The 11973-nt window shown below is 34.1% G+C and overlaps 2 protein-coding genes across 6 annotated transcripts in view; both read right to left on the bottom strand.

Annotated features, from left to right (window-relative positions):
• Positions 1-793: 793 nt before the first annotated feature.
• On the bottom strand, positions 794-8033 carry LOC111795397 (GDP-mannose transporter GONST1). 2 transcript variants are annotated; one of them, XM_023677804.1, is made up of 10 exons: positions 7577-8033; positions 6074-6215; positions 5639-5855; positions 5359-5498; positions 4534-4663; positions 3242-3340; positions 2719-2873; positions 2049-2165; positions 1299-1396; positions 794-1195 (listed from the first exon to the last, which is right to left on the bottom strand). In XM_023677804.1, exons 3-10 carry the CDS (start codon positions 5840-5842, stop codon positions 1143-1145), a joined length of 996 nt encoding a protein of 331 aa, XP_023533572.1. In that variant the 5' UTR covers positions 5843-5855; positions 6074-6215; positions 7577-8033; the 3' UTR covers positions 794-1142. The 2 variants fall into 2 exon arrangements, with proteins under 2 accessions (XP_023533572.1, XP_023533573.1); XM_023677805.1 differs by lacking the exon at positions 6074-6215.
• Positions 8034-9760: 1727 nt separating this feature from the next.
• Positions 9761-11973, bottom strand: part of LOC111794563 — a 6317-nt gene continuing 4104 nt past the window's right edge. For 2 of the 4 annotated variants that reach the window (XM_023676596.1, XM_023676595.1), the window contains exon 4: positions 9761-11431. In XM_023676596.1, the coding sequence (XP_023532364.1) occupies positions 10049-11431 (1383 nt within the window). In that variant the 3' untranslated portion in view covers positions 9761-10048. The remainder of the gene's footprint in view (positions 11432-11973) is intronic. The other 2 variants (XM_023676598.1, XM_023676597.1) reach the window with 1 other exon arrangement.

The following is an 11973-nucleotide window of genomic DNA, read 5'->3' on the forward strand; positions in this document are numbered from 1 at the left end:
ATTATAATTTGACGAATAAGTTAGTTGTACAAAAGTCAGACTTTACGGACAACCTTAATGTATGATTGAGTTTTGTGTCATGTTTGAGATAAATGCTTTAGAAAAGGTGAGCGAGAAAATACATTAAAAATAATTTGAATGGAAAAAATGTTATAAGCTAGAAAGCAAAGCTTACCAGTTTGACACAACATGGATATTATAAGAAAAAAATAAGTATAAATGATAAAAATATAGTTTTTTTAATTTTTAAAGAACTTGTTGTACTTTTAATTTCTTAATGAGAAGGGATTTCAAGTTGATTAACAAAGAAAAAAAATGAGAACAAGAATAAAAATAAAAATTTGGATTTTTAAAAAAAAGTTAATAAAATATTTAGAAAATGGAAAATTACCAAAATATCCTTAAATTTCAAGTTAATTACGAAACTCAATCTCCAAATCGATAGTTTTAAGCTCTCTTGAAGTATGGCCTTTCATTTGGAACAAGAATCGAGCTAAGTCTGTCTCAAATCACAAGTTATAGCCATTGAATTTTTGGATTTCCTACTCTCGAGTTTCTTCTAAATTCGAGAGCAATTGTCCACCATTTCTCTTCAAACTTATTCCGACATCTTTTAAACAAGATTACCCACAAGTTTTACGAAGGAATCAAGCACCGAAGAAGTCTCAAACTCATTCCCCCGATACGGATCACCATTAAAGAACTTCAAAGGAAGCTTGAAATTCCAATCCGAACACGTACAACAATTTTTAATGTTTTGACAGTATTTTTATGGCCTAAAACAATAGCAATCTGGATTCTTGAAATGTTCATTGAAAAGTAATGGAATGACAGAGCAAAAAGAACACAGAACAAGAAGAGTTCATTGATGAAACAAACAATAACCAATGGGCTGCATTGTCTTTCCTTCCTTCCTTCCTTCCTTCCTTCCATACAACAAACCCAAATCAAAGTAGCATTTCAACACAAATCTCTTCAGCTTCATGCCAATTACAAAGCTGAAACAACCCACCCAACAAACAATCAACTGCAGCAGCTATGGAGATATTAGCTACCCATTTTCTATTCCAAATTACAGTCCAGGTAGTTCTATGTTCACCACGTAAAGGAAAGTTCTTTTTTTCGGATATCGCCATCGAAGATTAACTTCTGTCTCGAATTTTGGCTCTTGCAAAAAAGACACCAGCCAAAAGCCCTGCAAAATGCCATTTCTTTAGTTTTGCATATGCCAATCAAAGACTCTACGCCTACTGAGGAAATACAATATCCGAATTCGACCATTTAGGAGAAAAACTTACCGAAAAATATACTCGTGGAGTTCTCCACGCTCGTTGGGACCTTGAAAAGTAAGATACCAGCAACTGAGAGAGGGATCTTGTTCAATGACCCCACAAGACTGCAAGTTATAAGGCAGGGATCAGATGTGCATATTAGATCTCGTACCGAAAATCTGAACTATAGTATTATAAAAGCGTTGACATATTTCAAATGTCGTGTTGGCATGCAATTTCTGGAAATATTGGGTATAAAAACATGAAAAAATTTGTGTCAATGAACAAGTAATTAAACACAAATAATCTGCAAACATGTTTTAAAACCTTGAGAGGAACAACAGATCCCACATCGGTTGGAGAGGAATGAACCGCTTCTTATAAGGGTGTGGAAACCTCTCCCTAGAAGACATGTTTTAAAACTTTAAAGGGAAGTCCGGAAGGGGGACAATATCGGTTAGCGATGAGCTTGGGCTGTTACATTGTATCACCATTTTTCTCCGGACAAACAGATTTTTAGAAGATTCATTTAGAACAAAGGATGTTACACAACAGATTCTGCACATGTCAAGGTGTGAAGTCAGAAGCCAATCTTGAAATCCTACTAATTATGGGCTTTCAGAGATGAAGATTTAGTATGGTATCAAAGCACAAAGCATGAGAATCTTAGTTCAAAATGCTGGTATGTTTATTGCACCTCGTCATATGTCTAATAACCAAGCTCATATGAATGAGAGAATCTTAGAAATAGCATTAGCATTAGACTTTGTTTTTTACCTGTACGTTGTTGCTCCAGTTTGACGAAGAAACCACATGGACGTGAAGCTAATTCCTAGACCCAAAACACCACTGAATGTCATCACCAGCCAGAACATCGGTGATCTCAAAAGCGGCCTGCCAAGCATCACACCCGTTAAATTAACATGTTATAAATTTCCACGACAGAAAACATCATAATTTCTCTCTACTGTCTAAAACAAAGGTTAAACCTCCAACTCCAAGTACAAAACTTAAATCATTCAAAACCCTTGGATCTTTTGAATCCAGCCTTGGAGTAGGTAAAGCCTCTTAAGAATTAGTGGGATGAGCACACATAATGCAATAAGAAGTCCCCAATACTTTAGACCCCGTTTGATAACCATTTGGTTCTCTACAATGGTTTTCACCTTTCTTAAGAAAAGATTTAAGTTTTCAGCCAAATTCCAAGAACAAAAACAAGTTTTTGAAAACTAATTGTTTTACTTTTCAAAATTTTAGCTTGGTTTTTGAAAACATACATACAAAGTAGATAACGAAACAAGGAAACCAATAGGTATTAGTAGTATTTATAAACTTAATTTTCAAAAACCGAAGACTAAAAGCCAAATAGTTATCAAACTCGAGCTTAGTTGTCAACAAAAAGAAAAGAAAAAAAAAAAAAAAGATGAAAATATCAAAGTTTACTTACGTTCTTGAGAGATAATCAATCTCATTAAACACAAAACCAAGAAATATCCCAAGAGGAATAGAAAGAGTGTTATTTAGCAGGACCATGGAGAATTCATTCAAGTTTCCTGATTTGGTTATTTGCTTGGCTGTATCCATTATCCTTCGTAGTGTCAACTGCATAAAAACTTAACATCAGGCTGTGTCATAAAAGCTAATGAACTACGACGACGCCAACGTGGAATAAAGAAGAATATAGAAAGATGCATCCCTAGTGACCTCTTTCAAACTCTCAGCTGTTCTTTTCTCAATTGGAAGATCGAATTTCAAATTAATCGTGTACAAGAAAAACCAATTAATATGTGAGAAAGCAACTAAACTTCTCATTGGCCTAAGAACTACAAAACCCCAACAATCAGGATGAGATATTGCAGTGGAATAAAGTAACTGGAACAGATGAAAATAGAACTAAAAGAAAGTGATGGCATTGAAAATGGAAGAACAAAAATAAACTATATATAAAAGCCTTCAAGTTATGTTCTCACAGAATATGAAGCAGTCAAGAAGCAGTTGATAATTTGCCATGTATAGCCAACAGCATGAAAAGATAGATCAGTAAGTCCCCCAGTTATTGCCGAGATTATCTGCACAAAGCTTTGAATTTCAATTCCTTATTCTAGAATTCATGATCATCTAGGAAAAAAAAAGCTTTAAGCTCAACAGGGAGGAAACATTTGAAATGGGTTAGTGATTAAATGATTGAACCCCTAAAATCTAAATGATTATCATGAGGTTGATAAATTGAAGGCCTCCTTCTGTGGGGCTCAAGCCATCAGCTAGATACCACTCTAGAACAGCTGAAATTCTAATCTTATGTCACAAAACAGAACAACAAGAACAAAGTTGCACTCAATCTTGCATAATAAGGTCATGCACTCTTCTCAAAAATCCACTTCCATCCCTTTGCACATTCTTTGAGCAGAGGGAAATTCACTTTTGGTTATAGTCATAGTAGACATTTAATTGTATGAGCTTTAACCAATACGAATCAAATATTTGGAACCAGATGGTTGGACTAAGCACATCACTTACGAAAATAAGCTTTCAAGATTGAATCCTCTTTCCACTCTCATCAAACAAAACTGGATGAGATCATTAAATAAACCAATATATATACACAACTAAAAAATTGACTCCCTACATTCTTTGATTAGCTAGGAAGCATGCACGCTCTATTTTGAGTAGCGTCAATGCCAAACATGGACATGCTCCTAACACACGATTAGTCTCAAATTTTAAGTAGTTTAAAATTTTCAAACACACTAGGAACATGTCAAGAACTTGTCATGTCAAGAACATGAGAACATGTCAAGAACTTGTCGAAGACGTCTCATAGAAAAATGAATGTCAGTTCTCATTTCTTCCATTAAATCTAGGAATTTGACATCAACTACCATAGAAATTAAAACATAAATGCAATTAAGAAATCAAATCAAGAAGAAGAAGAGTATATGAGAATATTTATACCATTAAATCTCAATATCATTTAATTTATTACATTTGAAAGCATTAAATCTGTGTGAAAGTATGTGAAAACATTTTTCAAAACAAATTTCGTTAAACCTGTTATTAGATGTCATATACAATTTTTACACAATGGTTGTAAGCAGACCGTCTTCTTAATAGATTCGCTAGAACACGTAAAGGAAGAACTTATAGATTAAATCTTTGTAGATACAAAACATAGCAATAAAGTAACCATGGCATGCAATGAAATAACACTAAAATATCCCTTTTGTAACTAGTCCATGTAGCAATAATTAGATATACTACATACCATGAGGAATAATGCAGCCCAGACCCTGTTGTCATGATGCTTGCCAAATAGATACATTTCACCAACTGCAGTTATTACATTGGTAACATTCTTCAGAACTGTGACCATAGCAACATTAATGTATTTCAAACTGCAGGAGAAGTAAAAATTATCTGAGGAAGTACATGAAACACAAACCTACAAATAAGTTGTAGACAAAGAAATAAGGTTAAGACAAAAAAAAATAGAATCTTAGGAAAAACTCCAGATATTGGTGAACAATGATTATGTAAGTCATCCACGAAGCACCAGACACAGAAATGAGACTGTATGATAGACAGAACTGGAACCACAATGGTAGAAGGAAAAATGGGTGAAGGCCTCTTTTGCTTAATTGCTTCATTTTAGAAAAATTGGTTTGAATAATAGCAGAAGATTCCGAACAAACTTTAGCAGCCGAATTAGTGTGAGAAGAATATGCCATCTAAGCAAGAAGACTATTTGGTGCACTAAGATACAATACAAGACTCGAAAAAGTTCGGTTAGTTGAAGCCAACGGGGGGAAATCCGGTATTTGTTAGCTTTATGGTTGACATGCATTACTGAATCCATTTTTTAATCTTTGGGGCACATGAGATGGTCTTGCGTGCCAATGTTCCTTAAGAAGCGTAGGTAGAAATGAAATTATTTACTAAGTTCGATGATCAGCATTTAAAAAATCACAATTATGCACATATTTCCAAAAAGATCATTGAAAAATGTCGAATCTAAAATTTTCTGAACTTCCTTTCAGAAAACACATACTTAAATTCTGTAATTAAACAATAAGGGAATGAAAGATCATACCTGAATATACTAGTAATGAGCATCCCAACAAAAATAATATTTACTGGCAACCACACTTTAACTAGTCTCCATGTGAGTGGTTCGGTGGATATTATGCCCATAAAGCTCATTACGATTACAATACTCACCGATACAAGATTCTGCATAAATAAATGGAGCAACAACTTACGATTCTTCCATTTAACTTCCAAAAGTAATGGTAAACAACAGAGAATATTAAGCTTCTACAAAGGAAAAATAAGTGTCAACTTCTTATTAACATATTTTCAATAATGTTCACCTGATAGACCATCAACGATATCCCAGCATTGAAGTCATAACTGGAAAGCACAAACTTGTTAACCAGAATCATGCTGCATGAGGAAACACAGTATGCAAGGCCAGACAATAAGGCCTGGTCCCTATTATTGCGTAATGCTTTGTCTTTTTCCTTTCCCATTTTACCCTCTTCCAAGTCAGATCCACCATTTTCAAAATGCTTCATCTCAAATTATTGCCTACATGAGAGCCAACAAGCAAAAGTAATGATAAGAATGAATTTCAACTTTAATTTTAAATATTACCATACATTTACAGGGGAAAGTAATAACACTACTTAAAACCGAAAAGAACGAATCTAGAATCCCAGAGAAACGCTGCATATGAAGAGCAGGAGAAATGCAACATTGAATAGAAAGAAAGTAACCAATGTGAAAAAAAAAAAATTGTTAACTACTTCTCCTTTTGCTGCAATCAATCTCTGAACTGTTATTCCTATGACTAGCAATCTGACACACGTTTTGCAACAGTAAAGTCGTAGAGTTGTATTTCAGATTGAAAGTGGTTTCTTTCTAAACTGCTTCATCTCCAATTATTACCTACATGGGAGCCAACAAGAAAAATTATGGATAAATTGATTTCTTCTTTAATTTTATATAATACAATATATTTACCGCGGAAAAAAAATAACGCTACATGAGACAGAAATGATGAATCTAGAATCCCAGATAAACGCTGAATATGAAGAACTTAAGAAGTCCAATATTGTGGGGGGGAAAAAAAACTGATAACTACTCTTATAGCTGCAGTCAATCTCTGACCTGTTATTCCATATGACTTGCAATCTAACACTCTTTTTTTCCACCACTGACGATATAGTTGTATTTCATATTGAAAGTGGTTCGGTTAATAGAGAATCCAAAGACTCCCGAGGGGATCCTATGGGCAGAGGTCTAAAGAAGAAAAGACCAAGTAGATACAGGAACTTCCATGAAAAATGTCACTGATTATTGTGTATTACAAATGCATACATTTGGGTATCAAACGGCTATAAGGAACACAGGAGGGGGCAGGTTATAAAACAGAAGAAAGGCATAAGCCAGAGCTAGACAAATTAACTCTCGTTTTCGAACACTGCCATGTAAGATATAGAAGTCCAAACTTTAGCTAGAATTCCTTGAGAAGCGATCACAGAGATAAAAAAGGAAGAGAACATTCATAACACAGTTCATAATTCATTGTGATTAACTACAAATATGGACAAAAATGAAAGGGGAAAAGAAGAAACAAATAAAGAAATTCAAACAGAAGTATACACATCATCTGTGACATTGTTACAGTGGGAAAAAGAGTGCAGTCAGCAATCTAGAAGGGGATGAATCATAAGAAAATCAACAACAAATTTATATGGTCCATCCACTATGAAGGCTTGAATACAGCAGAAAAAAAATTCAAAAGGGGTGCCCAGTTTCATCTCCAATCAAGTGGGTCTGTTAATTGTTCTTTCATGGTGGCTTTAGTAGGAGACGATGAAAATTCCTTCTGAAGCAACTTCATATACCTTGTGAAACTCCAGACTTTCATGGTGTTGTGTCTCTAATTCTTTTAGTAATCATTCTATTTTAGGGATTAAGTTTTTAAAAAAAATCCTTAATCATGGTGAAAACTTATGAGTTTATGATGTAAACGGCGTTGTGGCTACAAATCCGATGCCCGAATTTGTCCATCTCCTCACAAAGGTATTTAACTTCCCAATATTCCACATCTAGTTACCAGAAAAAGAAACAAAAACTTAATTAAGTTCCCAAAGTTCAAAAGTAAAGCTTCCAAAACTTCCTAAATAATCTTCTTTCCTAAACAGACATCACTATCTGAACATCCAAAACGAGACAGAGACGGTGATGATTCTAAATTAAAGTTGAAGCAGCAATCATGCTGGAGAAGAAATAGTAAAAATCACCTGTGAATCATCAGACCTTCCACATAGCAACAGCATGGCGATGAACTTCTCGATTCCAGAAAACTCACGGACGACGAACTACAGCATGGCTCAAAGTAAAGAGAAACCGAATAATTGATGAAGAAACTACAACCCTTTTGGAGATTGAGAAAGAAAAGTCGTCGTCGCCATGATCAGTGAAATTGGGCGAAATAAAAAGAACCCATAAGGAATCGATTGACTCTTTCTTCCCCCGGAATGAAACAGGAAACTTTTACATGGAAAAGTGGAGGACCCAGTTGAAGATGGTGGCAGGGAGAAATCAAAACTTGTTGTACATCGTGGGGGTTGAATGGAATTCAGGTTATACAGAAACAGGGAATGGATTTTTGTGGGGATTATTATAATAATACCCAAAATCAGCAAAAAGTTGGAACTTACAAAAATCATTGGGGGAAATGTGGAATTTGAATGGGAATATTGGTATAAAGTAACGCGTTTGAGCGGTAGCTATATCACCACTTCCTTTTGTTTTTGCCTAATTATTCTATCCAAACTGAATAATATTAAAGCTTAGTTTGTTTGAAACTATATTTGTAAACTTTTAAAAGTATTCTTCCCTTTTTAAAAACGTTAAAAAATATATTTTTATCTAAATTTTGGATGAACATGGTTAAAGTATAATAATCTTACTGGAAAATATTTATTTTTCTTCCTCTCTTCAAATTTTTTTTAGATCTAAAAATTCAAAATTTATAACAAACTTTGGCTAGAAATTCTTTAATGACAAAATTAAAAGGTCTAGATTGTTGTTGGGTGGATTTGATAACCTAAATGGATTCATGTAGGGATTTATGCGGTTTTTAATAATAATTTTGATAATTTTATTTCTATTAGCTTAATATTATTCACTAGGGTTATAGTAGGATACATGTTTACGTTTAAGTAATACTTAGAGGGTTATAGTATATAGATAAAGTTTGGTGTCCTATATTGATAATACTATTTATACAACTTACTCCGTAATTGTTATAAATTATTTGATCCAAATTATTCCTGGGAAGACATAAAATATTTGATCTCATTTTATAAATTTGTTAATTGATAAGGTTAGCATTTCATACAATGATCACATGTGACTCGATTTTAATCTTGAGTGAATTATGATCTTCTGCCTATGAAGGTTTATCATTTAATTCTCATGGGTGAAAATGCTTTTTATCGTCGATTCAATATGTTTATCATTTTAGAGACTTCACCAAAAAGGGAGTGGAAAATGTAAGCTTATGAGATAAAATTAACTTTTTCAAATAGGGTAAATAGATAAGTAATTTCCCTAAATATTGATTTCGAGACTTGAACAATAGAATCTCACACTTTCATTAACCCGAGCTAAGAGGAAGCTATGAGGAAGAGGGTATATTGTTGGATTATAAACAAATTGATCCTACAATTATGATGATTTTATTAAAAAAAATTGAAGTTCAGTCACTTTTAGATAAATAAAATAATTAAAACTCAAGAAAGTTTGTCACAGACTTTTTTTCATTAAAAAATATATTTTCTGTCAATAATCATATAATAATAATAATAATAATAATAATAATAATAATAAAAAGGATAGGAATATTTATAATCCCTTTTTCAGAACACCAAGAAAGTTTGTTAATAAAACAATGAAGATTGTGAGTAAAATTCCACTAACACTATAGTGGGGGGTCTGGTCATTCACTTATTGCTGCCTCACCCAACCCATAACTAAAGCTTTTATTTATTTACAATATGATCTCAATATTAAAATCCAATACCTAAATTTAAAGATTGTAGAATTAATTTGGATGGTTTTGAAAGAAATGGGTGATTCAGGTGCACTCTCTCTCTCAAAACTTCAAATTTGGTGCCTAATCCATTGCTTTTTGCTGCCAACCATTGCTCAAGTAAACCATGCAAACCATTTGTAGAAAACAAACAAACAAACAAAAAGTTGCCTCTTTCTGCTATTCACCAACCAACCAATGTTGCACAAAAACCAAACTAAACGTATCATCACGGCTGCTGTGCTAAACCACTCCCACTTAGGAGCCTATTCAGTTCTAGGACAAGTAACATGTAACAACTTATTAATTAGGTAATTTAACATTCTACACATAAAATCAACTTCTTTTTTTTTTTTTTTTCATTCATTTAATAGATGGACCAGAATACATACATATGATCCCAACAAGAAAAGAGAATAGAGAGACCAATAAGACAGCATTTAAAATGAAGCACCAAATCTGGTGCTACTTTTATTCATACCATATGAATTAATCAAATTTATTCATCAACATTGAACAATCAAGAATTTGAAAAGGAAATCAATATCTCTAAGCTTCCTAACTTTGGAGAAGGAATCAAATTATCATCTCTATATACCTTTGCAATACAAACTGATAAAAAGATTGTGTACCTTGTCACTTAGCAAGCCGGCAGTAGCTATGAGCTAAGCTATGTCTACAAATATGCATTCCGCTTTGCCCGTTTTCTGGATTTCATAAGCTCCACAAGCGAAGGAAGAGGCTCTGGTACAGCTACATTCATTGACCTGTACAACTTTCTAAACCTGTCATTAAAACCTTTTGAAGATCCAACACTTAAAACATGTGAATTACTACACCCTGCTATTCTGTCATCCTTTACTAACTTTCCAATGTGTGTTTCAGGAACGGTAACGACATCTTCACAATCGTCTAACGATTTGTTTCCCATACCTCTACTTTCTTGCTCATGGACATGAAGTTCTTCTACCTCACTGCTGACTGCTTCTGGTGGGTTATTGTTGTTCATGGACACAACTTTTACTTCAGAAGTATGGAGCCTAGCCCAATCAGAGCAATGAGAGGCGCTTTCATCAGCTAACAATACCCTGTTGTTTGCAAATTTTTCGTGTTTTCCTTTGGAGTTAATTTCGTTTTTAGAATGCTTTGATGGTTTGTCACTCGGTCTACCATTTGCATCGTGAATGGACAAGTCTGCTACTTTATCTCCAACTGCTTCTACAGGCTCATTCTCTGTTGATGGATATGAAACTTCTTCCGGTAACATATTAGCATCTTTGGTGGCGAGTCTAGCTCGTCCGAATAATGTGAGAGGTGGCAAGTTGCTTGAAGACAAAATGTCTAACTTTTCTCTAGGAACTGCATACAATTTTGCAGGCTGAAGTTGAGGATCCATATCTTTTAGAGTGGATGTTTCAACTATAGGAGAACACCTCACTTCAATCGCTGAAGCATCTAAATCTGAAGAACTTTCCTCTGCTAAACCAAAAAGCCTCCAGATTAGGCCATTGGAAGTTAAACTAGAGCAACTGGGTTTCTTTTTCACGTAATCCAAATCCATAGCCCGACAACCAGGAGTGGTTGAAACAACCCATTTTGGTGCTAAAATTTGCAAGGCCCATTCTAGTTCTTCCTTCGACGAGTGCATTGAGTAGCAGACATGCCAAATACCGTGCTGATCTTTAATTGCTTCACTAATTATTTGTTTCCTTGTGTTGCAAATCTCTGACAATTCCTCACGAACATACCACTGAGTCGAAGGGCGTATTACGAGAGGTTCGGGCTGAAAATTGGTCTGGGCATTTGCAAGCAGTGCTTTTGCAGTTTGACATAGTTTAGGGAATCCATGAAGCAGATGAAAGCGGGAGGATGGATCTTGAGTGAGGATGTCAGGATCTATAAGTTCAAGAGCCTTGTAACCTGCTTTCGTGTATTCATCAACAAATATCTTTGAACCAAATGTTTGGGATACTTGTTGCAATATATCTTCCTGTCCTAGATGACTGCAAATCAGATATACCAAAGGAGCATCAGGATGTTTCCATATGCAATTAATAACCTGCAAAGATACACATTTAATATTGGTTAATATTTTAAAAACTTAAGTACATGATATTGACTTCTGCCCAACAGCCAAGAAAATACAGACAGACTTAAAGATCCAAGCAGCACACAATAGAAGATGGACAGATTACCAGACACCAAGATATCATACACCATGAATTATAGAAATTTAATATATAAAGGAAGGTCTAAAATGATAGTATCAGTCGTCAACAAACAACCCAAAAATTGGGGGAGAAAAAAAGGACAAAAGATCTAAAAAGAATTCAGAAAAATGTGGAGAAGAACGCTGTACAGTGAAATCAGGAAATGCAAACCCTTGTAGTTTCACTACATTTGTTATACTCCTCTTTTGTTGATCAACTTATATGGGAGGTCTTTTGTTTAATTACTCCTATTTAGCTTAGGAATTCCTCATCTCTAAGACCTTTAGTTTGTTCAACTTCTTTTGTATACCTATATATATATTTATTTCTCCATGTTTCTCATTAAAAAAAAAAAAAAAAAAAAAAAAAAAAAAAAAAAAAAAAAAAAAAA

The sequence above is a fragment of the Cucurbita pepo genome, chromosome LG05 (assembly GCF_002806865.2).
Source record: "Cucurbita pepo subsp. pepo cultivar mu-cu-16 chromosome LG05, ASM280686v2, whole genome shotgun sequence".
Classification (NCBI taxonomy): Eukaryota; Viridiplantae; Streptophyta; class Magnoliopsida; order Cucurbitales; family Cucurbitaceae; genus Cucurbita; species Cucurbita pepo.

Bases quoted from the DNA above. Each gene is read 5' to 3' on its own strand.
- LOC111795397 (XM_023677805.1), bottom strand. From the start codon at position 5,842: ATGAAGCATTTTGAAAATGGTGGATCTGACTTGGAAGAGGGTAAAATG. The intron at 4,664-5,358 runs GTATGATCTTTC...CTTCTCCTGCAG, and splicing joins CTCATTACTAGTATATTCAG to TTTGAAATACATTAATGTTG. The intron at 2,874-3,241 runs GTGAGAACATAA...GTTTTTATGCAG, and splicing joins TCTTGACTGCTTCATATTCT to TTGACACTACGAAGGATAAT.